This window comes from Pseudorca crassidens, chromosome 12 (assembly GCF_039906515.1).
Source record: "Pseudorca crassidens isolate mPseCra1 chromosome 12, mPseCra1.hap1, whole genome shotgun sequence".
Lineage (NCBI taxonomy): Eukaryota > Metazoa > Chordata > Mammalia > Artiodactyla > Delphinidae > Pseudorca > Pseudorca crassidens.
In genome coordinates this window covers 80,201,117-80,225,756 of record NC_090307.1, presented here as the reverse complement: position 1 = coordinate 80,225,756, position 24,640 = coordinate 80,201,117, and the positions used below count along the sequence as shown (strand labels likewise).

Genomic DNA, 24,640 nt, shown 5'->3' with positions numbered 1-24,640 from the left:
CTCATTGTTCATGTGTGTTAGCCTTCCTCGAGCTTGTGTTTTTCCGTAGAGGCACTGGGTGCAGTAGAAAGAGCAGAGCCTTGGGGTCAGGCAGTGCTTCTCTGCCAGCTAGTCACATTAGTTGCGGGGAGACGGGGTTTCCCCCTGTCCACCTGAACGCTGAATTCCACTGTGAGTTAAAGTCACTGAAGCGACCTGTAGGATTTCAGAACCCTGCCCCGCACATCTTCATTCTTCACAGATAGCATCATAAATGAACTGTGCTGATTTGCGTCTGTCACTCCAGTGCCCTCCCTGTGACCCCTTCCCCTCTCCTGCAGCACCGAGGCCAGTCTGTCACTCAGCCTCTTGACCTCGATTGAAGCAGTTTCACATTTCTCTTTCCTCTCAATTCATGAGTGGCAGGTTGAAAATGTTTCCTGTCCGTATGTAAGAAATTGAGTCCCCCCACTCACCAAGAATGTTGGAAGCTGTTAGAGTTCAGCTAGTCCGACAGGCCCTCGCGTCCCCATCCTGTGCGGACCCCGGTCCCCGTGTTTCCAAAGAGTTCCTCCCGCTCACGCTGGCTCCATTTGGATGCCGGGGCCAGTCCCCAGCACGTGAAGTGACTCTGGGCGTACAAAGCGCCGACAGGGTGAGAGCCTGTGGAGTAACGGGCCGTCAGCCCACCTCGCCTCGCTGCCCTTCCTCAGGTTACATAGGTCTAAATCCCTTGCCAGGAAAAAGAAAAGGCCTAAATGAAAATATTATCTCCTAGTCTTTCTGTCTTGTCTTGAAGGTGCTTGACATCCTCCAGCACATCCAAACCCTAGACCCCGGGCAGCACGGGGCGGTGGGCTATCTGGTGCAGCACACGCTGGAGCACATTGAGCGGAAGAAGGAGGAGGTGGGCGTGGAGGTGAAGCTCCGCTCCCACGAGAAGCACAGAGACGTCTGCTATGCCATTGGGCTCATTATGAAGCATAAGAGGTGAGTGCCCCGGCGCCCGCCCCCGGCGCGGCTGCAGAGGACACAGCGCCGTGAGCCCCGCTTCTCGGAGCAGCGGGGGTGCACCTGGAGGGGACCTGACCCGATGCAGCAGCGACCGAGGCCCATCGCAGCGAGGACCGAAGGCCGAACCATATCTTTAACCTTTTTGTTTTTTAAGAAGCAACTTGCTTTCCTGACGGCGAGCTCTTCTACTGTGTGTAGTGACCCTTCTCCGTGGGGGATGGAAGCCCTGTCAGCCTCGTTCTTCCTCTCCTCTCTTCGTCGTCCTCACTCTCTCCAGTGGTCTCGCTCTCCTTGGATCTGAGGGTGGTAGGGACTTGCTGGGTCCTGGGGTTTGGACACGGCTGATTGATGAGGCAAAATTAAACTGCCTCCAGAGCAGCTGTACCTACCTATTTACATCCCACCAGCAGGCCAGGACCTGAGAGGTTTGATTCTCGCCAACTTGTGTTAGTGCCAGACCTTTAAAAATGCACTTATGTGGTAACTGGCAAATGGCATTTCATTGTGGTTTTAATTTGCATTTCCTTGGTTACCACCCAGATTGAGGTTCTTTCCCTGCATTTACTAGCCATTCAGGTTCCTCTGATTAAGTGCCTCTTCGGGTATTTTGCTTTTCATTTGAGTTGTTAGTCTTACTGATTTGCAGTTTCTTTATTCTGTGTATTAGTCTCTATATGCAGATAAGTTGCAAATATCTTTTCTTAGTTTTTGGCTAGTGTTTTCCATTCTTTTATTACATTCTTTTTTTTTTTAACTTTGTTGTGGAAGTTTCAAGCATATGTAAGAGTAGAGAGAGGAGTATTACGAACCAGGTGATGTTCCCATGTCCAGCTTCAACAGTTATCATACAGTTTGTTTCACCCCCTCCCCCTCCTCCCTGGAGCAAATACCAGAGGTCCTTTTCCTCTGTAGCTATTTCGGTAGGTAACACTGAACGGTAAGGGCTCACTTTTTAAGAAAGACACCTTTACCATTCTGTTGTCATATCTAAGAAAATCATCAGTTCGTTAACCTCATCAAATATCTGGTGAGAGTTTGTGTTTCCTCAATTGTCCTACCATGGATGGATGGATGGATGGATGGATGGATGGATAGATAGATAATCAGAGGGGTTTATAAAGAGAGGCAGGAGTAAAATTGATTTAGCATGGAGTAAAAGCAGGTGTATCTCTAAGAATGTAAGTTTCAGAGAAGCCAAGCCATTATCTCTATATTTCATAGCTGCCATGACAGGGCCCCAGGGAGCTGATCTGCCACTGCTCTTATGTTAATTAGGTATGGCTATAACTGTGTCATCTATGGCTGGGACCCCACCTGCATGATGGGACATGAGTGGATTCGAAACATGAACGTCCACAGCCTGCCTCACGGCCATCATCAGCCTTTCTATAATGTGCTGGTGGAGGACGGGTCCTGTAGATATGCCGCCCAAGGTAAGTAGCTGGTGCTGTCTGTGCTTGAAGCACACATTTGAGCACTCAGATTCTGCAGGCACAGGCTGTCAGTCTGTTCAGAGTTGACAGGTGTCCCATGGCTGTTAACCTCATCAGAGCTGGTACTCAGCTAAACGTGGGTGGGTATGCATTGGTGCGGCCATACCACGAGTTACCCAGTCACCACCCCAGGGTCTCCCCCTCAGTCACCACCACAGCCAGGACCGTGTTCCACGCTGTTGCCGACCTCTGTTTTGATTGGTCATTGCCTCTGCCAGTCAAAGTCCTGCTTCCCAGGCACTGCCATTGGCTTCCTGCAGGCAAGGAGGGTCAGCTTGTGCCCTGCTCATACTGCCTGTCTGAACTGGAGGGCACCGATTGGCACTGTTGGGGGAGCCACCCGAGCGCTGAGACTGGCAGCCGGTTAGCTGTGCTCCCCCCAGAGACGCCCCCAGTGGCCACTGTGGGAACTGCAGTTCACAGCACTGGCTCTGAGGGCACCTGGGAGAGGCAACAACAGGTAGGTGCTTGGTAGGTGTTTGGGGTCACTGCCAGCCCTGACAGGTGCTCGCCCAGGCTCTCCTCTTCTTTGTCCCTCCATTTAGTGAGGTGAATTTATCGCATGCCTGCCTGTCAAGGCATTCACAGTGTTCATTTTATTAATAAAAATGCTAACATAGTGCTGCTCTGTGACAGCAGCCTTCTAATGTACATTAGCTCCGTTTGAGAACTGTAGTTACCATCATCATCATCATCATCGTGCGCATTTGATACCCAGGGAAACTGAAGCGCATGGAGATGTTTAAATGTTAACTTCCGGAGCGTGCGGCCAGGCGGCTCGGCAAAGAGCCGCCATAGCCACCGTGCTGCCCCTTTGTGCGTGTCACCTGAAGCATCACGTTTGGCCTAAGTTGACATTGTGTTCTGGTAAATCCAGCAATAGAAATGTTGGATGCACAAACATCTCAGAAGTACCGAAAAGACTAGAAAAAGTTTCATATTAATTACTGTTAATTCATTAGAAGCTGGGAGAGGATCGTATACAAGAGAAATTCCCTTTATTGAGACCACAGCTCACCTAACCTCCGTCAGTACAAGGGGAGTTATCAGAGGGGGCGATGTGCACCCCCGTCAGATGAAGGCACTGACAGGGATTTTATTTAACTTAAAAAGCTTTGTCAGATAAAAAAAAATTATACTACAGATTTTAAAAATCAAGTTATTTGGAAATTGCTGAGTGATTCTCGGACTGTTTGCACCCGCCACTGATCACTCAGTGAACATTTCCCACTGCGCGTCACAGGGCAAGTCACGAGCACAGAGGAAATTGTCTTGTTGTCAACACTGGGGTCCGTGTCTACACCTTCACCTTGTACACTCATCGCCCGTTACGTGGAGTTGATATCAAGACTTTGAGTATCTGATATTTGGGTTTCTAGAAACATTTATATTAACTTTAAAATGGGCTTCTTAGAGTAGGTGAAGCTGGGTATTTGGTTTTAAGGTGTTCTGAACTTGTCCAGTGTCTGCGTAGAAGATTCAGGAATTCATCCTAATCTTACCTTAGGTCAACATGAGCTGTAAGGTTTACAGTCAGAATACTGTAATGACTTTGTTTAAAAAAAAAAAAGAAAAATCTGCTTGTCAGTTTCACACTCTAAAACTGATTTGAAAGAATATCGCAGATAACATGACCTAAATACTTAATCATACATCTTCTAAGAATAAGGACATTTCTCTGCATTACCACAGGTACAACATTACACCCAACAAATAAAAATGATTTCATAATATCTAACATTCAATCAATATTCAAATTTCTCAATTCTCACAAGAGTAACTTTATAGGTTCGTGTTTATTCATTTTTAAATCATGATCCAGACAAGATTCACGCACTGTGTTTAGTTATTATGTCTCTGTAGTTTCTTTTAGTAAAGAACCGTTCCTCATTTCTCATCTTTTTTTCCCTTTTTCACAAGACTGACTTTTTGAAGAGTCCGGGCTGGTTGTCCTGTAAATTGTCTAACGTTCTGCATTTGTCTTACTGTTTCTTTGTCTGTGTATTGTCTGTAAACTGGAAGTTAGGCCCGGGTTTGGTTAGATCAGGTTGCTGGTTTTGGCTGGCGCGCTTACTCTCAGGTGCTGTGTGCGTCACGTTGCATCTCGTCCAGAGACCGTGGGGTTCCGTGTCCCACTGTTAGTGAGGCAGAGTGTGGTCATTGGCTAAGATGGTGACTTGCTGTAAGGGACAGTTTTCCCTCTGAAGTTAACAGGAAATCCATGGGGTCAAACTGGGGCATCCTGGGTATACCCTGTTCCCCAGTAACCTTTATCCTTATGTTTGTTTTAGCACCTATTGGCTCTTCTTGCCTAAATCATGATGTGAGAATTGCAAAATGGTGGTTTTCTACTGCGGGTATTCCCTCGAGTTCTGCAAACAAGAGCTTTGCCCTCCTTCCCCCTCTTCCTCCCCCTCTTCCTCTCTCTTTTCTCCTCCCCCACCCTCGCCTCTCTCTCCTCTCCTCCTCTCTCCCTCGCTCTCTCCCCCTCTCTCCTTCCCCTCTCCTCCCATAGATTCCTGGATTTTTTATTTAGTCAATGTGTTACAATCATTTGGAACAATTTTATTCTCAAATTAGCCCACATTTAGCCAGTGAGCGACCTTGAGAGGGTAAATTTTAAAAGCACTAATTTAAATATGTTTTTGAACATTTCTGGGTTAACATATTTGCATTAAGTTATTTTGCTTTTAAACTATTTCGTGATCTAAATTTTCAGCCTCTGGCTCCAGTGATCCTAGTAATCTGGGCAGAGCCCATTGATGAATGCTTTTCTGTTTTTTCGCTCTCCACAGAGAGTTGAAGAGTGAATTATAAACCACACACCTGCATGCCATCCTCAAATACTTTGAGTCTGCACAATTCAGTTTTTCCTCAATATGTGAACGGGCTATACAGCATCTTGCATGTTTGTAATTTTTGTTCCCACTAGGGGGCGTGCTTTAGTATTAATATTTTCTTGGTACCAGAAACTCCTGTCTCAACTTCCCTGCGTACTTCCTAGTACTGAAGAAAACGACTGTCACAGATGCTCTGAATTTAAGCCAGCTGCCCATAGTGGAAGGTCAGGAATTCAGCTGTGGTGTGAAAACCTGGCTTTTACATGTCTTCCGTGTATGATGGTAAAGCACCTGGTTGAACACTTGGGCCGTGGCGTGCCCTCACCCAGTGTCAGTTTCCTTCTCCATAATTGGTCTTCCACTTCCAAACTAAGTTTCCACCATCCCCCCCCTCCCCCCCAGCACGCGCACACACAGTCTGTGGTGGTCTGCACGTGCTGGCAAGGGTGTGAGGACTCCCCGCGTCAGGGTTGCAGTGTAAATTTTCAGCCGTCTCAGAGGGCAGTTTGGCTCCCTCTTAAATTGTCAAAATCTCAAGTGCTCTTTCTCCTCTGACCTGGCACTTCTCCCCTCGGTTCCTCCACTGGAGACGCACTGACACAGGGGGCCTGTGGTCCCTTCATTATGACAGCAAAGCCGTGTCATTCATGGGACTTGTCTGTTAAGTGGGGGTATATGCAAACTTCGGGAAGCTGAGCTGCAACCTAATAAACCAGTTGCAGGTAAATGCTTACGGTATGTTTGATAGGAATAAGCACACGTAAGGCAGCACAGGATTCTCTTTGAGTGCATATAATTATATTTAGCTACTTGTGTGTATGTTCATAAAAGAAGGACTGGAAAAACTCACAGTCATAGTGGCTTCCTCTGGGGAGGGGCCGACAGGCGCCCCCAGAGGACTCATGGGTACTGTTTCCAGACTTCTACAGGAATGTATTCGTGTATTTTGGGGTAGCTGAAATTTTTAGATAAAATAAGCAGACACATTTCTCTGAAAATTTTAGGGGAATCAAATTCTTCCCAAGATTTTTCCAGGACTTTTAAGTAGTCCCTGTTTAATATTTTGCTCTTTATTAAGTTTTGTATCACTTAGATTTCTTATTCCTCTTCAAAATTTTTTTAAACTTATTTAGTGGATTGGGAATTATTTTCCCCTCATAATACTTAGTTGTCAACTAAAGTGTTTTATTTTTTCCTAAAAAAATTTCCTTTATGAGTACATTTTTCTTGTTTTGCTGGGAGTCCAGGTAGATAAACACTGAATTCAGTCCATGTTCCTGGCTAACAGCCAAGAGCGGGGCTGTGAGCTCCCTCATAGACTGTCACTACCCCTTTCCTGGCTTCCCCAGCGTTCTCTCCGTACTCTTCATGCCTCTTTGTTTGGGACCCACGTTCAGAATTCTCTGCAGCAGCTGCCCAGTCGTGCTGTCCTTACAGACACGTGATCATGACCTGAGTGTGACCTTTCTGCCCTCCTGCCAACACTCAGGTGCCAAGCATTAGCTGACACCAAGCTGCTGCTTAAGGATACATAGAGAGAAAAAGAGAGGGAGAGAGGTGATGCGGAAACGTGTGTCTGGCTTTCTTCAGAGCAGGCTCTGGGCACATTTTGGTTCAGACAGCTGTGTGTTGGGGGGTGTCCTGTGCATTGATTTAGAGGCACCCTGGCCCCTGCCCCCACAATGCCGGCAGCAGCCCCCAATCATGACAACCAGAAATGTCTTCAGACGTTGCCGAGCATCCTGTCAGAAGCAGAATGGCCCCCGGATGAGGGCCAAACAGACTTTTATCTCTCGGGGGTAATCCCAGGTTCTTTGCCCTCCGTCGAACATCTCTGGGGCAAGAACAGCCGACGGGAAGGCAGTTGGCCGGGTTCAGGCCCCAGGCCGTGGTTGCATCCCCCTGTGCCTCCCCAAGGCAGGTATGCCCGTGACTCATCGCTCCCTGGGGGAGGGGGCAAGACGGCGGATTTTCTCAGCCAGTGGCATTTTAAAGCATCCAACTTTCTGGTTTTTTTGTTTTTCAACATTTGTTGAAAATAAATGGAAGGAAGGAAGTAGAACCATCCCCAGAGCTCTGGTGGTAACAGTAGGGAGAGGTCAGAGCTCACAGAGCACCGTCCCCACAGCCTGCCTTCTGAGGCAGCCGTGGCCCGCCCCTCTGGTCTATCCCAGCCCCTCCTCCCTGACCTCTGCTGGCGGGACAGTGCACGGGGACGCTTCTCTTCAGCTGCTTCCCTAGCCCTGGAACTGGGCCGTCTGGGTTTGAGCCCCGGCTGAATCCTTGGGCAGGGTCCTCACTCCTACTGCTGTCAGCTCGGCCGCAAGAGGGCGTGTGACCAGAGCTCTTCGTGGAGCCTTGTGAGCTGGAGGCTGTGCACGTCCCGCGGTGCCTGGCGCGCTGTACGTGCCCAGCTTAAGGGAGTTCACGTAAAATGTGTAGCTGTATGTGCATGTCACGTAGCAACGCAGGTATGTGGCCTTCCTGGCTTTTTATAAGTGATAATGTGTTTTTCCTCCCACTTCCCCCATCGCGTCTTGAAAACAGGTTGCTCGTTTTCCTGGCTGTCTAGGATTTTGCTGAATTAATGTGCCGTCATTTATTTACACAGTGACCTGCAGTTGGACATTTAGATTGTTGCTACATTTTTTGCTCTCCTGAGCGATGCTGAGGTAATGTCTGAACGTTCATCTTTGCTCGTGATTGGTATGTGATGTCCATAAAGGTGGTGTTTTCTCAAACTGATACATCCCCAATTGTAGTCTGAATAAACAGCCTAAAGCAGCTACAAGCACAAAAGTTCTTTAAATCCTCCCATCGTGTAGAAAAGTTACAGATTGGATTACAGAGTCTTTCCCCCTCTCTTGAAAGACAAACATCTGTTACAGGCAGGCTTCCGAAAGGCGCTTGTGTTTATCCTGTGTACTCTGGGTGGAGGGCACTGAAGGTCCTGAACAAGCATTTCAGGATGTTTAACGAGCTGTTGAAGAGATAACCTGCTGCACCATTGGTGTTAGTTAGCCCATCAGCTAGGCTCGCGCAGAGACTCCCTGAATTGATTTTGGCAATAGGCGCTAAGTACGGTTCATACGGATCTGGGACACAGTCAGAGCGGGGAGGCCTGCCTGGGCAGCTCCTTTCTGGTCCAGGACATGGAGGGTGGGGGTGGCCTTTCCTGACTGGGGGCCACACGCAATCTAGGACCAGGGCTCTATGGCCAGTGAGGAAGGGCCCACGAGACACTGTCCTTTCCTTGGTCCCATGGAGGAGCCGTTTTTCAAATAGCCTGGGGAGGGAGAGGCCATCTGAGAGGATTTCAGGCTTTAAAATACCTGGTATAATACCAGGTATTATCGCCCCTTTTTTTCTCATTCCGTTTTAAAGGAGTCTTATTTTCTATTGCTTTCTCTAGTGGCAAAACGGGGAACACGGAAGGGAGGTAGTGTGGTTTTCCTAAGAGATGATAGAGGTGCCACAGCCCATATCCCTGTAGGGTCTAGAGGTACGAGCCATTTTTCATTCCTCCTCTCGGACCCCAAGCCAGCCCTGTGAGCCGGGTCCTCGCCCTTGGAAACACTGAAGGGTGCTGGGGTGGTGGGAGGGCGGTTCCCAGTAGCAGACTGGGAGGAGGAGGACGACAGGGAGAGACGTGCGAGCGCTGCTCAGGCGGCTTCAGCAGCTTCACCGCTGGCAAGAACCGAGCAGGCTAGGCCACCCTCGGCCCACACGTGTGGCTTTTTGTCGGATCAGGTCAGAGAAGCCTGCTGAGCCCCTAGGGTGCGGACCCCGAGGGACTGCTGGAGTTTTGCTCTGAGAGAAGGAAAACACTTGTGTTCCTTGCGGAGCTGGAGGAGGACCCCGAGCTCCCTCCCTCCATCCTCCAGTGGCCTCGCCGTGCCGCCTCTTCCTGTTTCCTCCTCCGACTTCTATAAACGTCTGTCTTTTCTTCCCCCCCCTCAAAAATGCACTCAGAACGGGTGATAGGAGGGTCTCTGGATAAAAGATGCTGCAGACATCAGCTTTAATGAGAATATCCGTGTGCCTCTCTGCCAACAGAGAACTTGGAGTACAACGTGGAGCCTCAGGAGATCTCACACCCTGACGTCGGACGCTATTTCTCCGAGTTCACGGGCACTCACTACATCCCGAACGCAGAGCTAGAAATCCGGTACCCAGAGGATCTGGAGTCTGTCTATGAAACGGTGCAGAATATTTACAGTGCAAAGAAAGAGAATGTGGAGTAAAGTCTAGGGGGACATTGTACCTTTGCTGCTGCTGCTATTTTCCAAGAGAACAGGATTCCGGACGGAGATGTCTCCACGGATCCCTCTGGATTCACACCACCGGGAAAGCCACTTAACAAGTAGTGCTGATTGCCTCCTACTAAGTTTAAATCACGTGTGCTCTCCTCCAGCTGCAAAGACAATGTTGCTCTCCGCCTACACTAGTGATTCATTGAAAGGCACTGTGTTCAGTGGCATGGCTTGTATGCTTGTCCTGTGGTGACAGTTCGTGACATGCTGTCTTCATGACGTCTCACAGTCGACACTCTTATAACCGTTCTTTTTCTTCACTTCCCATTGTGTCTGTCTACATCGTCTCAGAACGTTTCATTTGCTGGACAGATGGGGTTGTCCGTTTGCAGTCATTTCTCTCTGATTTCTCTGTGGAATATGTGCACTCCTCAGTCAGGATCATCTGTCTTTTTACCCTGAATTTAGTGCCGATCCAGGGCTGAAGCTCTAGGTGATCTTGGCAGCATCTTAGCTCTGGAGTCGTTAACAAACTAATGGTAATCAGAAGCATTGGAATTTATTTTTTTCTAATTCTTGAAACAGATTTCAGGCATTTATCCTTTTCTTTATTTGAATTGAGAGAATGACACAGTTTTGCCTTCCGGATTCGTCTCTTGGATTTACGCTCATATCTCTACGAATTATTAGTTTTCTATTTTATTACATAAAATTCTTTGAGAAAATGCATAATTAATAATAGCCTTTGTGAATGGGGTTTTCCACATTCATCTGCTCTTCCTCCCTTTAAAATAAGTGGGGTTTTTTAAAAAATCTACTCCAGTATTGTAAGTAGATCTTAAATCAGTGATGAGTTTTCTTTGTAGTAGGAAGTACAATCTGCTGTTAAAATGTCTGCTTTTAGAAACCGTACTCCGTGGTCTCCAAAGGCCTGAAAATGAGGTTTCACTTTTATAACCAGAAAAAAGAAGAGATAATGAAACTTAGAAATTAAAAAGGAAAGGGGAGTTTTCGTGCTCCCTGTCCTTCCTTAGAATCACTTCAGGACCTTTTTGAATGTGGCGGGGTAGAAATAAACGGAATATTTCCAATTTTAAGAGCGTGTGCCCTGTGGGAAAGGAGACGTGAGTGTGGCCCGTGTTCTCGAGTTACCGTTGCTGTGAAAGCACCGGGAGGAAGTCTGTGCTCAAGCCGCTGGGGAGTCCGGCTGCATAGCCAGGCTCTGCTGGCACCTGTCCTTTCCATGTTCGTGGTACCTGAGCGTGAAGGTACCGAGTCTTAACTCGGCTCCGGACTCCCACCGTTCTCGACCTGTCCCTTCTCCAGCGGGCTGACCTTGTAGTTAACCAGTAGCAGCTAACTTCTGGAGTTAGGACCTAGTTACTTTACTCTAAGTTTAAAAGATTCCAGTTGCTCTAGTGAATGAGACTTTCGGGGGCTGTGATCCAGCCACGCCTCGCTGCCTGTCTGACCATTTGCATGCAGTATTGTCACACCATGTTTGATGACTGCCTCTCGTTTACCCTTTGGAAACCCTGGGTTGACCAAGGTTTGGGGAAGCCACCTGAGACCACTTACTAGCAAGTGACAGCTATTGGGCAGTTATGGGAAAGAGATGGGGATTTGGCTAGCCAGCCCCCATCAGCTCCGGTCCAGGACCCGTGTTCCTCATCTGTCCAATCCAAAGTCAGATGATCTGGACTTGCATTTGAAATTGTGACCACTCACAACACCCGGCCCGTCTGAGGCTGGGGGGTTTACACTACTCTCATTTAAAGGTGAAAATTAGATACTGTGGCATTAATATTAATGAGCTGCATTACTAAGAATCTGTGGCATGCTGAGAGTTACAGTTGTTGGTTTTCTGGTTTGATTTCCTTTTTTCTTAGAGTAACATCGAAGCCAAGAAAGACGGTTTTACCTTTACTGACCCCCTGTAAATATGTATCTAGACTGTTTCTAAAAGTGTTTCTTCATGAATGCTTCATTTGGCTCCAGGAAGCCTGTGTCACCTGTGTGAGTTGGTCTTTGGGCACTTTATATTTTTCTAAAAATGTGTTTTGGATCCTGTACTCTAATAAATCATAAGTTTCTTTTTAAAATTTTTCGAAACGTTATCTCCACTTTAAAAACCCCTGTTATAAAAGTAGAACTTTCACAATGTTGAAATATTAAATATTTGGATATAGTAACTTCTTTTCTCTTCAAATGAATGCCAAGATTTTTTTGTACAATGATTAATAAATGGAACTTATCCAGAGAAACCACACAAATGGCCTGCCGGGTTTCGTTCCAGAACAGAAAGCCCAGCCGTGACAGCAGCAGAATCTCTCTCAGTTCTCATTCTGATTGAAATATGCAAAAATTGGCTCTACTGAATTTCTCTTTACATCAGCGAGCGGACAGAGCACCTTTATATTATGATTTCCCTGCCAAACGTTAATTTTTCGAGCTGGCTAGTCATCTTGAGAGTGTCCGGTTGTAACGCAAAGATTGCAGCGTTTTGATTATGTCGAGTTACGTGTTGTAAAGTGAGAGTTGCAGTGAGAGTTGGTGTGTCGTTAATGCTGACCCGATAGCTGCACGCACGCGGCGTTTTCCACAGCGTCCCGCTGAGCGCCGCTCCCCAGCGCTGTCACACGTGTGCTGTCACACACGACACGGAAAGGGATGGTCACAGCTGAGCCGTCACCAGTTTCGTGCACTGCGGTGTTTCTCAGAGCCTTTCACATGCTGTTGTACTTTGTGACTTTCCAGGAGGGGAGTGTAGTGGTGTCTTCCCAACTTCTAAGGCCCTAGAACTTTCCTCCCCCAGCACACCTGCATGTGCACAGCATCCCCGAGGCCCAGGGTTTGCAGAGCTGCTTTGGGAAACACAGTCTCAGCGAGACGTCAGTTATGCCCAAACCTAGTCCGCGTCACCAGCAGACCAGTCTTGCGAAGCGTCTCATTTGAAAACATGATCCATCTAATCGGATTTTGAAAGGCTGGCTTCGTGGTGTCTCTGTCCGAGCCTCGTAATAGCTCTCCGTCAGAAGTGCGTTTACATTGCAAAGTCATGTTATTTCAAAAACCAGCATCAATACTCTTGCTCAATCCGTTTTACATTTTCTAATATCCACTTAAAGTCTCGTTCTACGTTTAAAACGTCTGAGTCTTTCTTAAGGTATTAAACCGAGTCACGCTTTCATGTCCTGGACTCTCATCCGCTACCACCAGGCCCCTTTGCTGTAAAGGGGGGGACATGTCTTTCCCTTCGTTCACGTTCCAAGGGAGTGAAGTTGGATTGCCAGCAGCCTTTTCATGCTAAAGCGTCTTGTGGCCGTGATAATCAAGCTGTAACTCTTCATGGTTTTTGTTTGATTTTTGGAGGGAAGGAGAGACTGTTCACCTAGAAGGAATGCAGAATTTGGCTCTGTGACAGTCTGGTTTTGGAGACATTAACAGCTGTACTGCAGGTATTACCTTGCGTTGCGTGCTCACTTTAAGCCAGGCACCAGCCTCAACTGCTTATAATCCTCACGGCAACCCTGCAAGACGCGGGCCGGGCGGTGAATGTGTTTGCAGGCCGTGTAAGGTCTCTGTCACGTATTCTTCTTCGGTTTGAAAAATGTAAAAAACATTCTTAGCTAGAGGGCTGTGAAGAAACAGTCCACAGGCTGGATGGGGCCGGCTGGCCCGTGGGCTGCAGTCTGCTGACCCCTGCTGAGGTGTAGGCCCGCCTAAGTTCCCTGAGCGGACTGCTCGCAGGTGGGGAGCCTGGCTGTGAACCCAGGGACCTGACCTCTGAGCCCCAGCTCCCCGCACCCAGACTGCCGACAACCTCAGCAACTACCTCGCAAGTGTCTTTACCCTTTGCCTGGCTGCAACCTTAACTTCTCGCGTTTCAGTTCTGAAAATTTATAGAGTCTTGGGAGAAAAGAACATTCCTTTGGTGACTAAAACTTATGTGCAATTACAGAAGAAATGTATTACGGCCATTTAGCAATGATTGTATTAGGGTAATGTTAGTTCTGTAATAAATAGACCCGAAAATGTATGATGTCTTGAACACAGAAGAATTTTCTTGTTCACGTAACACAGGGCAGGGGAGTGGGCTGGCGGGCGGCCCTCATGCAGTCACCTGGAGACCCAGGCCCAGCGGGTGTGGCTTCCCAGAGCACCGTGGGCCACCTGCTGTGCAGCAGGAGGGCGGGAGCGTGGAGGGACATGTCTGGAGGGCTCTGGGGCTGGGGGCAGCGCTCCCCACTCCCCCTCACCTTCCTCCAGGGAGGCCAGGGTGGAGGAGAGGGGGCAGAGGGGGTCAGGCGGTGTGCCTTTCTCCTGCAGGGCACGCTCCCTCCCAGGGAGCCAGCGTCTGAAGTCAGGCTGGCGGGGCTTCCAGGCACCAGGCTGTGGGCAGCTCAGTTCAGAAACGTCTTGCTGGCTCCTGCCACAGCACGACCACCAGCAGCGGGGGTCCCTGCAGGCCACGCTGCCACCGCAACCGGTTCTCCCCGCAACAGATAGCCTTGGCGGGTCGGGGGGGCGTGGAGACCTCACAGGGGTGAGCCGCACCCGTAGGTACTTCTGCCTCAGTAGCCGGAACTGAAGTCACCGGCTCGCACCCTAACTCCAGAGGAGGCTGGGCGGTGGCCTCCTGTGTGCCAGGTGGGGAAAGTGAAAGGTTTGGGGTCCCCACCTTGTCTGTGCCTCTCACCCACTTCCTGCCCAGCTGGGCCGTCCTCCCCATCAGTCCATAATCCCCCTCCCAGTTCCCACTCACTGGTGAGGCAGGGAAATGCAATGAAAACTCCCGCTTGGAAAAAGAACACGACACACAGTAGGCCCTGGGCGCTGGCTGATGAAATACTGCGGGGCAGGTGGGCGTCGTGAAGCCGCCTCCCTGTGGGGCATGGGGGAGGTTGAGTGTGCTCTGTGGGAGGGACTCCCTCGTCCACTGCTCCTCGCACCCCATCCGGCCCTCTAGGGCCCGTTCTGGTCGCCTCACAAGTGGGTGCTGCGGGTGCACCCTCCCTGCAAGCTGTGTAGCTTTCACAGCCCCAATCCAAGACTTTGTTTCGTTTTTCAAGCTTCTGATCCCTCTGGCAACAATTCCCTCAAAAACTTAGCAAGCTACTACCTGCACAGGTAATCATACCCAGAGTTCTTTTCCGGAACTCCCAAGTCCACTTTATTTCCTAGCTTCTCTGCCTGGTGCGTGTCCCTTCCTGACCTAGTGGCGGCCGCCTGACTCTGCAATTAGTCAAAGCCGAGTCTCGCTGTTGAACGGGCAAGTGTCTAAGGGGCCTTCGTTGCTCAAACTGATTTCCATCCTTATCTTTTGCTGTGGTGTCCAGAAGCAGTGCCTTTCCCAACTTAGGAAGCCTGGCATTTCTGACTCTGCTGTTTTAGTTCTAAACCAGCACGTTTTTGTCTGAGCGTCCGTCTCTCAGGTATCTTGTTATCAGCTGCTGCAAAGAGCAGCCGGTACCCTGTATTCTGTATCTTTGACAGCTTCTAGACTCGCTACAGTGCCCGAGGCTCCACCTTGCAAATTATAAGCAGCAATTTAACCAAGTATAACCCCAGACACCCTTCAACCTCCTAGCCACCCGCCTGCTAAGCTGACACCGTAGAGTTTAGGGTTTGTCACAGCAGTTCTTGCAGGGGTGGTTGTTTCGTTTTGGGGGTTTTTTTTGGTTTGGTTTTTAAGTTCAAAGTGGGCTGATTTTTCCATAGGAAGCGCCATTTCCTGTTTCGCTGTGCAAAAAACAAACAAAACAAAAACTGGGGACAGTGATGTCAGTGTCTTCTGGGGAGTAGAAGGAGCTACAGCAGGTTGTTTCCTGAACTTAGGAAAAGAAGTTGTACAGAATAAAGAAAAATGTGGAGGGGAGAACCAGTTCATTCTAGACTCCTTGTGTGGTTAGATCGAATTTCCATCTACTTCTCTTAAAATGACAGAATTCTTTTTTTTTTTTTTTTTTTGAGTAAAGTAGAAAAGAATAGCTTTATTGCTTTGCCAGGCAAAGGGGGCCACAGTGGGCTCCTGCCCCAAAACACTGTGAAAATGACAGAATTCTTAATGGAAATGTTCTTATTGAAGTCGTTGAATCTGGGGAAAATTAAGAGAGCACTTTGAATGAGAGTTTTGAGTTTCTCCTATTTCTAGAACACCATCTTCTCAGGTTTGTGGAAATCTTTCATAATCTACCGTCACAATGTGCTGATGGTCTGTCCTGGCTGTTCCCGTGCAGAAGGCTTTTCCCACAGTATGTTTTACCTGTCTCCACCCCGGTCCTTCTCAGCCTTTTTTCCAGTAACACCCCCCACCACTCCAGGACCCTTTTAAGATAATTTTTTCCTAAGAGCCCTCACCCCATGAAATTGTTTTGATCTTTTTTTTAATTGAGGTGAAATTCATAGAACATAAAATTCATCATTTTAAAGTGTACAGTCAGTGGCATTTAGCGCGTTCACAATATTGGGCAACCACCGCCTTTATCTAGATGAAAACGTTTTACTGTCCCCAAATAACTCTGTCCCCATGAAGCAGGAAGCAGTCGCTCCTCGTTTCAAGCCTCCCCCCACCCCCGTCCCAGTCTGCTTTCTATCTCTATGGGTTTGTCTATTCTAGACATTTCATGTAAAGGGAATCATACAATATATGGCATTTGGGGACTGGCTGCTTTCACTTAGCATCATGTTTTCAAGGTCCATTCACTTCGTAGTATGAATCAGTACCTAATTCCTTTCTATGGCCAAGTAATAATTTATGCATAGACCACATTTCGTTTATCCATTCAGCTATTGATGGACATGTGCGTTGTGTTCACCTTTTAGCACTTGTGAATAGAGGTGCTGCGAACTGCCGTGAAATTTTAATACCTCACTGTATATCCCCTGAGGCATTGTATGTGTATCTGTGCCTTACATATCAAGAGAGTAATCGTTTTTTCACTCCCCCCAACAATTAGTTTTGCCCCACTGAGAATTCAAGCCCCACCTGGGAGGCAGCTTTGGAAAGAGCTGCTGTCTTTTCCTTCCTACTGGTTGACCACTGCTGTCCTATCTTGGAGTGTCTTTTAACGTGCCCACGTTTGTGCCAGGAGCTGTAGTGAATACATAAGTACACTTTTGTCACCTGCAGGTGCTAAAATGTTATTCCAAAGACCTGTTTAGATGGGTGTTGCTTTGTCTTCCCTTAATTGACTTGACCCCAGAATCTCCTAGAACCGGTTCCTTTAAAGAAAAAAAAAAACCTGATTAGAGAGTTACTTACCTCTTATAAAAGTAGGATTTTTTTTAAGTGTGGTTATAAGACTTTCTGGGTAGTGGCTACCTTCGTATGAAACCGTTTCCACAGAGAATTTGAAAGCTAACAGACCCCTTAAGAATCAGCTGCTAGAGCCCTGGTTCCTGTTATTTTACAAAGAGAAATAATGAGGCTCATCGAGGTTAAAGTGACTTGATCTGGCATGGGTCTCAGAGCAGAGACTAGAGCCTGAGCCTTTGGACTTGACCTCAGAAAATATCTTGCCAGTAATATCATCCCTCATTATTTGGGATTTAGAACGTTATTTCTTCACCGACTGTGCTGTGACAACCACCTGACCACCTTCAACCACTCTATTTCACTCACATTGACTTTGTTGAGGGAAAATGAGGACGTGTTATCCCTCCCCATCCCAGCAGTTTGCACTCTTGAAGTTTGGGGAAACCCTATTCCAAGGCTGCAAAGACTCTTTATTTATTTATTTTATTTATTTATTTTTGCCTGTGTTGGGTCTTCGTTGGCACGCGCGGGCTTTTCATAGCTGCAGTGAGCAGGGGCTGCTCTTCATTGAGGTGTGCGGGCTTCTCATTGCGGTGGCTTCTCTTGTTGCGAAGCACGGGCTCTAGGCGCGTGGGCTTCATTAGTTGCAGCATGTGGGCTCAGTAGTTGTGGCTCACAGGCTTAGTTGCTCCACAGCATGTGGGATCTTCCTGGGCCAGGGGTCGAACCCGTGTCGCCTGCATTGGCAGGTGGATTCTTGTGCCACCAGGGAAGCCCGAAGGCTGCAAAGACTTTTTAAAGGAAGTTGCTTTTCCCTCCTCTAGCTTTATTGAGGTATAATCGGTATATATTAAAAACTGCGTATAGGGCTTCCCTGGTGGCGCAGTGGTTAAGAATCCACCTGCCAATGCAGCGGACACGGGTTCAAGCCCTGGCCCGGGAAGGTCCCACATGCCACGGAGCAACTAAGCCCATGCGCCACAACTACTGAGCCTGTGCTCTAGAGCCCATGAGCCACAACTGCTGAGCCTGCGTGCTGCAACTACTGAAACCTGCGTGCCTAGAGCCTGTGCTCCACAACAAGAGAAGACAACGCAATGAGAAGCCCGTGCACCACAATGAAGAGTAGCCCCTGCTCACCGCAACTAGAGAAAGCCCGCGTGCAGCAGTGAAGACCCAGTGCAGCCAAAAGTAAATAAATAAATAAAAACTGCGTATAATTCATGTATACAACTTGGTGAGTTTGGATATATGCATAGACTTGTGTTCCCCTCACCACAGTCCAGGTGATAAACGTGTCCATTTCCAAAAGTTTCCCTGTGTCCCTTTGGGGTTTTAGGTTTTTGTTCCCCAAAACGTCAGCTTTGCTCATACGCATGTTACTGAACCACACTCGGGTCCACTCGCCCGCGCAATAAAGCCCATCTACAGACAGCAGGTTGTGGTGAAGGAAAGTGCAGTGTTTATTTGTAGGTACCAAGCAAGGACTTCAGGACAGCTAATGCCCCCAAACCCCAAACTCTCTGATGGGGTTCAGGAAACTATTTATAAAGGCCAGGTGATGGAGGGGCGACCCAGGGTCTGTGATCAGCTCATGCACAATTCTCTGATTGGGTGATGGTGAGGTAATGGGGCGATGTCACAGGAGTTTTAACTATCAGTCCTTAGGCTCCAGGAGACCTGGGGGCTCTGTGCTCATGGTCATCAAGTAGTTGACATCTTCCATCTGGTGGGAGTTTTAGCATCTGTAAAACAGCTCAGGGAATGTGCATCAGACACTGTTATCCAGGTACTTCCGAGAGGAGCTTCAGCAGAGGAGATGGGGGAGGGGTCTGACCTGGGAAGGCCCCATAGCGTCCTGCTCGGTTACACACATTTGAATCCAGTTGGGCAGGTTGTCTGTTAGCACCTGGGGCTGAGGTGCTCCATCCTGGCGAACCCGTTCACCCTCTGCTTTCAGGACCTGGACCTCATAATATGGAAAACGTAGTCAGCCAAGACTTAGACCCAAACAGGACTGTCCTCTCAAGCCTTGGATAGCCCAGTTCCATGTGTGGGTGATTGACACCCGAGGCGGCCATAGGTGTAATGTCGTGGCTGTTTAGCCCCAGGTGTGAGCAGGAGCTCGTGCACCCCAGGCTGGCTGGCATCTTCCGTTCCGTTGTGCAACAAGGCAGATTTTCCTTCCACTTTCAGGGAGACCTTACGAGGTCAGTGTTCGCACCTGCTCCTTTCTGGGTTCACAGGGGCTGACACAGAAGAGGCAGACAAATGCTTCTAGAATGTTAGATGGAGTCACTGCACCTTCCTGTGATAGGACACGCTCCCCAAAAGCGCAAACATTCCACACTGGGTCAGAGCTCACACTCTGCTGAGCCTTTATTCTCTGCTAGTCCTGGGGGTATTAGGAATATTCCCAGTTTTACACGGGGAAACTAAGGCTCAGAGAAGTTGAGTAGCTTGCCCAAGATGACACAGCTACGAAGGAACAGGGCCCAGATCCCAGCCCATCTCTGCCTGACTCCAAGCTGCTCTTTATAGCCGCTATAGACTGACTGTTGGCATGTCACCCCCCCCACCCCTGCCCCTACAATTCATGTGTTGAAACCTAACCCCCAGGTGATGGTATTAGGAGGTGGGGCCTTTGGGAGGTGATTAGGTCATGAGGGTGGAGCCTTCGTGATAGGATTAGTGCCCTTATAAAAGAGATCTCAGACTGTTCCCTCACCCCCTCCATCATGTGAGGACACAGCAAGACTATTCCCTCACCCCCTCCATCATGTGAGGACACAGCAAGAAGCTGGCTACCTACAAACCAGGACACATGCCCTTCACCAGACACCAGATCTGCCAGCACCAGATCTTGGCCTTCCCAGCCTCCAGAACAGTGAGAAATATGCATTTGTTGTTTAAGCCACCCAGTCTATGGTGTTTTTGCTAAAGCAGCCCAAACTAAGATAACAAGTCTCCTGGTGGAGTTTACCTCCTTATCCTCCTGGAGACAGAATAAGGCACCCCTCCCATTAAAGATGTTGACAGTTTTCAGTGATGTTGCTTGTGAGAAAGTTTCAGTGAGAACACGTGGGTGGAGTTAGTGAAAGTCAGAAGGGTAGACTCAGGGCACACGCTCTATGACCTCCTGGCAAAGCATGATTTCTTTGTGTGCTCATCGTCCTTTTCCCTTTCCAGGGATTAGCAGCTGCCAGCCAGAGATGTTCAGAGGACCACCTGTTGAGTCCTTGGTTTCTCAGGATGGTGACTCGGTCACACGTTTATGTGGGTGTGTTATTTATCAACGGCTCCATTTCCTCCATGTGTGTTAAGTCTTCCACCTAACTTTTCTCTTAATTAGAAAGCGTCCAAGCACCATTTATCATTTGTTGCTTATTCTACTTCGGTTTTGCCCTCTGCTTGGAGCTGGGGGGCGGGGGTGGAAGGGGGGACAGAGGGCTGGTTCCAGGGCTGAGATGCATATTCTGATGTGTGGAGCTGCAGTTCCCCCGCTCTGAGCCCCGTAGGAGGGGAGGCGGAAATCTCCTTCCCAGTAGCATAGACATGTGGTAATAGAGACAAACAGATGGTTCTGGGGTGAGGGGGCTGGGGCAAATGTTCTGTAGTTTCCTCTGGGAGTGACAGACTCTGCTAAGTGTCACTGTCTGGGCAAGGTCCATTCAGCATGTCACCGCCGGTCAGGCTGCACAGCTCCCCAAAACCAGCTGCATCACTAGCCTTAAGAGCTCATTAGGCTCCGGCACCGTGTGACCTGCCAGGAGGCGACGCAGAATGGGCGCACGCAGAGAGCCAGAATAGAGCGGCCGCCGCGCAAGATGGCCCAGGGATCCTGCCAGCTGGCTGCACGCCCCAGGCTCGGCTGTCCCCTCCGAGGAACTCGTGTCCCATTTGGGAAAGAGAGAGAGAGGTAATTTTCCATTTTCCTCCCCCGGGTGACTCAGAAGAAAGCAAAATCCATTCCCAGCTTGTTTTACTACTACTGTCATTTCTCTTGCTGAGCAGCACAGATTGAAGGCTGGGGGAGATTAGTCCACACCCACTGCACCTCCTGATCCGGAGATCTTTCTGCGATCAGCTCTCTCTCCACCTGCAGAAGCCTTGCATCTGCGGGGGACCTGCTTGTTTGCCTGGAGACGCTGCCTCGCTGTCATCGTTTTATTTTAAATGGAAGTGCCCCTCCCCCTCGGTGGCCCAGGGATGGGCGGGGTTCAGACGGCTCGGATTCGGCCATACATTGCTGCCTTGTGGAATGTGCCACAAATCCACCAGAACAGAACAGGCTGGGAAAGTCACAGGAGAGAGGCTGTGTCTTCCGACACCCTCTCTTTGAGATAGTGTTTGCTGAACAAACCTGGTCTTCCTTGGCTCCAGTAAGTGACTCAGAGAACGAGGACATGGTTCCTCGCCCGCACAGACCAGGACAGGCTATGCCTCCCTTGGGCCTAGAACCATCCAGGTCTCGGGAACGCCCTGCCATCTCCCCATCGGTGGCAGTGTCAGGCCAAAGAGGAGACAGTAGACTCACTGGGTGAATCAGAGGGGTCTTAGGAGGGAAATCGGCTGTGTGGCCTCCCACCCTGTGCTGGGGAAGTGTCCGGAGGGAAACGGGGACCCCCCCCTCGGGAGGGGTCTGCTGAATCCCGAAATTGAATGAAGGGCTCATCACCCCTTCTTTTACTCCTCATGTTTCATCCACCACCAGGTCCTGCAGAGGGTACCTGGGTGCATCCCCGCTGCCACCAGCCTGGTGCAGGCCCCTGCTGCCTCCTGCCTTGAAAGTTCAGCCGCATCCAAGGTGATCTTTCTAAAGTACGTATCCCTTCCAGTTAATCCCTTGCTTGATGGGAGTTGCAAGGATAAAGCCCACACTCCTGAGGGCAGCTTTCCGCCCTCTAGCACACAACCTCTGCGTCAGCCCCGGATCACAGGCTCCCTCATTTCTCCACACACGCCCACCTCTGGGCCACCGCATGGGCTGTTCCCTCTGCAGGGACACCCTACCTCCCACATCGCGGCCATGCCCTCGGCAGCTTCAACCTCCTCACTTCGCCAGCCTGACCCCGCTCCCTTAGCATCTTAAGCTTAACCCTATCAGAGCACTTGTCGCTTGGGACGTTCATTTCTTGCCTGTGTCCCCCAGAACACTTCGAGCAACTTAAGGGCAGATTCAGGGGCTGGATCTCCGTGACGTGTGTACTTCCTGCACCTAGCGTGGCGCCTTGGCATTTGCCAAACGCAATGGAAAGTGTCCTCAGGCAGCACTGGGTAGAAGAAATAATTTTAGAAGGAAAAGAGAACTAGCCATCCAGTTCCAGAGCTGACCCCCAAACTTCCACACATACAGACTCTAGTCATGGGTGTATCTATTGTTTTCTCTTTTTTGTGCATGTCATCTTCCCAGCCAGAGTATTGCCAACCTGAGAGCAGACCCCCCTCTGTCTTTTAAATAGTGGGGCTTATCACGGTAAGGACGAGATAGAAAAACTTTTTCTATAAAGAGCCAGATGGTAAATATTTTGGGCTTTGCAGGCCAGTCTCTGTTGCAACTCCTCAGCTCTGCATACTGAATACTATCGAAAGACATTGCAGCCGTGAGGGGAAGGCCCAAAGAATGATAGAAATGCCAGCCCAGACTCCAACTTTGCTGAGCTTCTGTGCCAGCCTTGGAAATGCTCATCTCCAACTTCTGGATGAAAGGGAGAGGACCTGTCTGTGATATTTACAACAAGCACTCTTCACTCACAGTCTAACAGATCCTAAATAACCTAAATAATGCTGTATTATTGCATTATCATATAAATAAATGCTCATTAGCACAAAGAGAAGGCAGCTTAATACGTTTCCTCCTGCTGTGGCTTCCCAGTCTTCCCTGTTCGCTTTCCAACCAACTGTGCAGAATCCTCGAGAAGTTTTGTGGTAAAAACCTAGACTCCAGGGAGCCAGGGGTCTGAGGAACCCCAGCTGGGGAGCGCCATCTGTCTCCTCACATCCATCTTAGAGAAGCCCGTGTGCTGTCTTCTGCATTTTAGACCCAGGAACTAGCTGGACACAGTACAGCATGAGTGAGGGGTGAAATGGCAGAAGCTTCTTGCACAAGAACAGTCAGGGAAGAAAACTCCAGTGTTGCCTTGACATTGGCCCTCTGGCCGGCATGCACACATGGCCCATCTCGTTGCCCCTTGCCGCCTCCCAGTACGGTGGGTCTGATTATCCCCGTCCTGCAGCAGGGGCTTGTGCTCTGAACCCACCAACGGCTGTGCTCTGAATCCTTCATTGCCTTTCAGTTCACTCAAAATTCAACAGAGAGCATCTCACATGCCTACAAGCCACAGCTGCGGGCACCAGGAGCACAGAGCATCTTCAGTTGCCCCACCTTCGTGGAGAAAGCAAACCCCGAGAGCCAGGTGCTTCTTGTGAGGCTGCCTGGAGCAATAACGACCAAGCTTTGGTTGTCCGCAGTAAATGGGGAAGGGGCAGTCCCCGTTGTTGCCATCAGTATTTCTTGAGCACCTACTATGTGCACAGCCCTATGCTGGGAGGATGGAGGCCATAAAAGGCACCCGGGCTATGAGGCCATGTCAGGATTTGAGCAGTATAATACAATCATCTCTCCCACACACTGCGAGCCCACCGTGGGCCAGCCCTGCCTGCACGTCTCTCTGACCCTCACGGCAACCCTGCAGGGTAAGTGCCCTTGTGTTATTCTCGTGCTGGAGCCAGGGGAATTAAGGTCCAAAGGACAGTGATAACTAGCGAAGGCCACACAGCTGACGATGGTAATGCCTGGCCTCTGTTCTAGTGCAGCGGGTGTCAAAGTCTGGTCCCCGGTCCCCCAGCATCAGCATCACCTGGGAACTCATTAGAAATGCAGGATCTTGGGCCCCAGACCCGCTGAATCAGGACCTCTGGGGAGGAGCCCACGATCTGTATTTGAACAAGTCCTCCAGGCTTCAAATTTGGGAACCACTGAGTCGTGAGGTATTTTATGTATAAATGGTTTGAAGGCTGTAAAGCACTTATTTGTCAGCAGGGGGTTTTTTGGTGCCTGAAAGGGCTTTTTGTGTAAGATTATTCAGGGAACTCTGTTGGTTTTTTCCAGTTAATGTTCTATCTATGACAAGTACAGATTTGAAACACCAGTTCTTAAGATTTTGTGTAGAATTTTTGAATCTTACTATTTTGCTTATAAATTGACTATATTTTACAATAACTTTTGTTTTTGTAAAAAACCAGTTAAATTCCCTTAGGTATTTTAAGTGCACCAATGCATTTAATAAATTTGATTTCTCCTTAAGCACTTTTCAAAACCTTCCCAAGTGTACCATAAATTCTCATACATCTACAAAGTTGAACTTTTAAATATGGCAAGTCTTGGGGCTTCCCTGGTGGCACAGTGGTTGAGAGTCCGCCTGCCGATGCAGGGGACACAGGTTCGTGCCCCGGTCTGGGAAGATCCCACATGCCGCGGAGCGGCTGAGCCCATGAGCCATGGCCGCTGAGCCTGCGCGTCCGGGGCCTGTGCTCCGCAACGGGAGAGGCCACAACAGTGAGAGGCCCGCGTACCGCAAAAAAGAAAAAAAAAAAGAAAATATGGCAAGTCTTAACTTCACAGTAGCATACTGTTTGCAGATGCAGTAAAATTCTCTTATAACTTTCAAGGTAAAGATCTATCCAATACAGCAATGTGAATGCACTTGTACTCAACGGTGCATTTGAAACTGGTTAGAGATGGTCAGTTTTAATGTTATGTGTATTTTACCACAATTGGAAAAATAATCTGGCGGTAACTGA

The 24,640-nt window shown here is 49.0% G+C and overlaps 1 protein-coding gene across 7 annotated transcripts in view; it reads left to right on the top strand.

Moving 5' to 3' along the window:
- Positions 1-24,640, top strand: part of FBXO21 (F-box protein 21) — a 53,113-nt gene that overhangs the window by 25,473 nt on the left and 3,000 nt on the right. Inside the window, exons 10-14 of one of the 7 annotated variants that reach the window (XR_010933332.1) lie at positions 758-969; positions 2,269-2,426; positions 20,027-20,756; positions 20,852-21,658; positions 23,134-23,533. Coding sequence is in view for 5 of the 7 variants with exons in the window: in XM_067700746.1 (XP_067556847.1) it covers positions 758-969; positions 2,269-2,426; positions 8,739-8,828; positions 9,383-9,570 (648 nt within the window). In the remaining 2 variants the exon portion in view is untranslated. The other 6 variants (XR_010933333.1, XM_067700747.1, XM_067700746.1 and 3 more) reach the window with 6 other exon arrangements.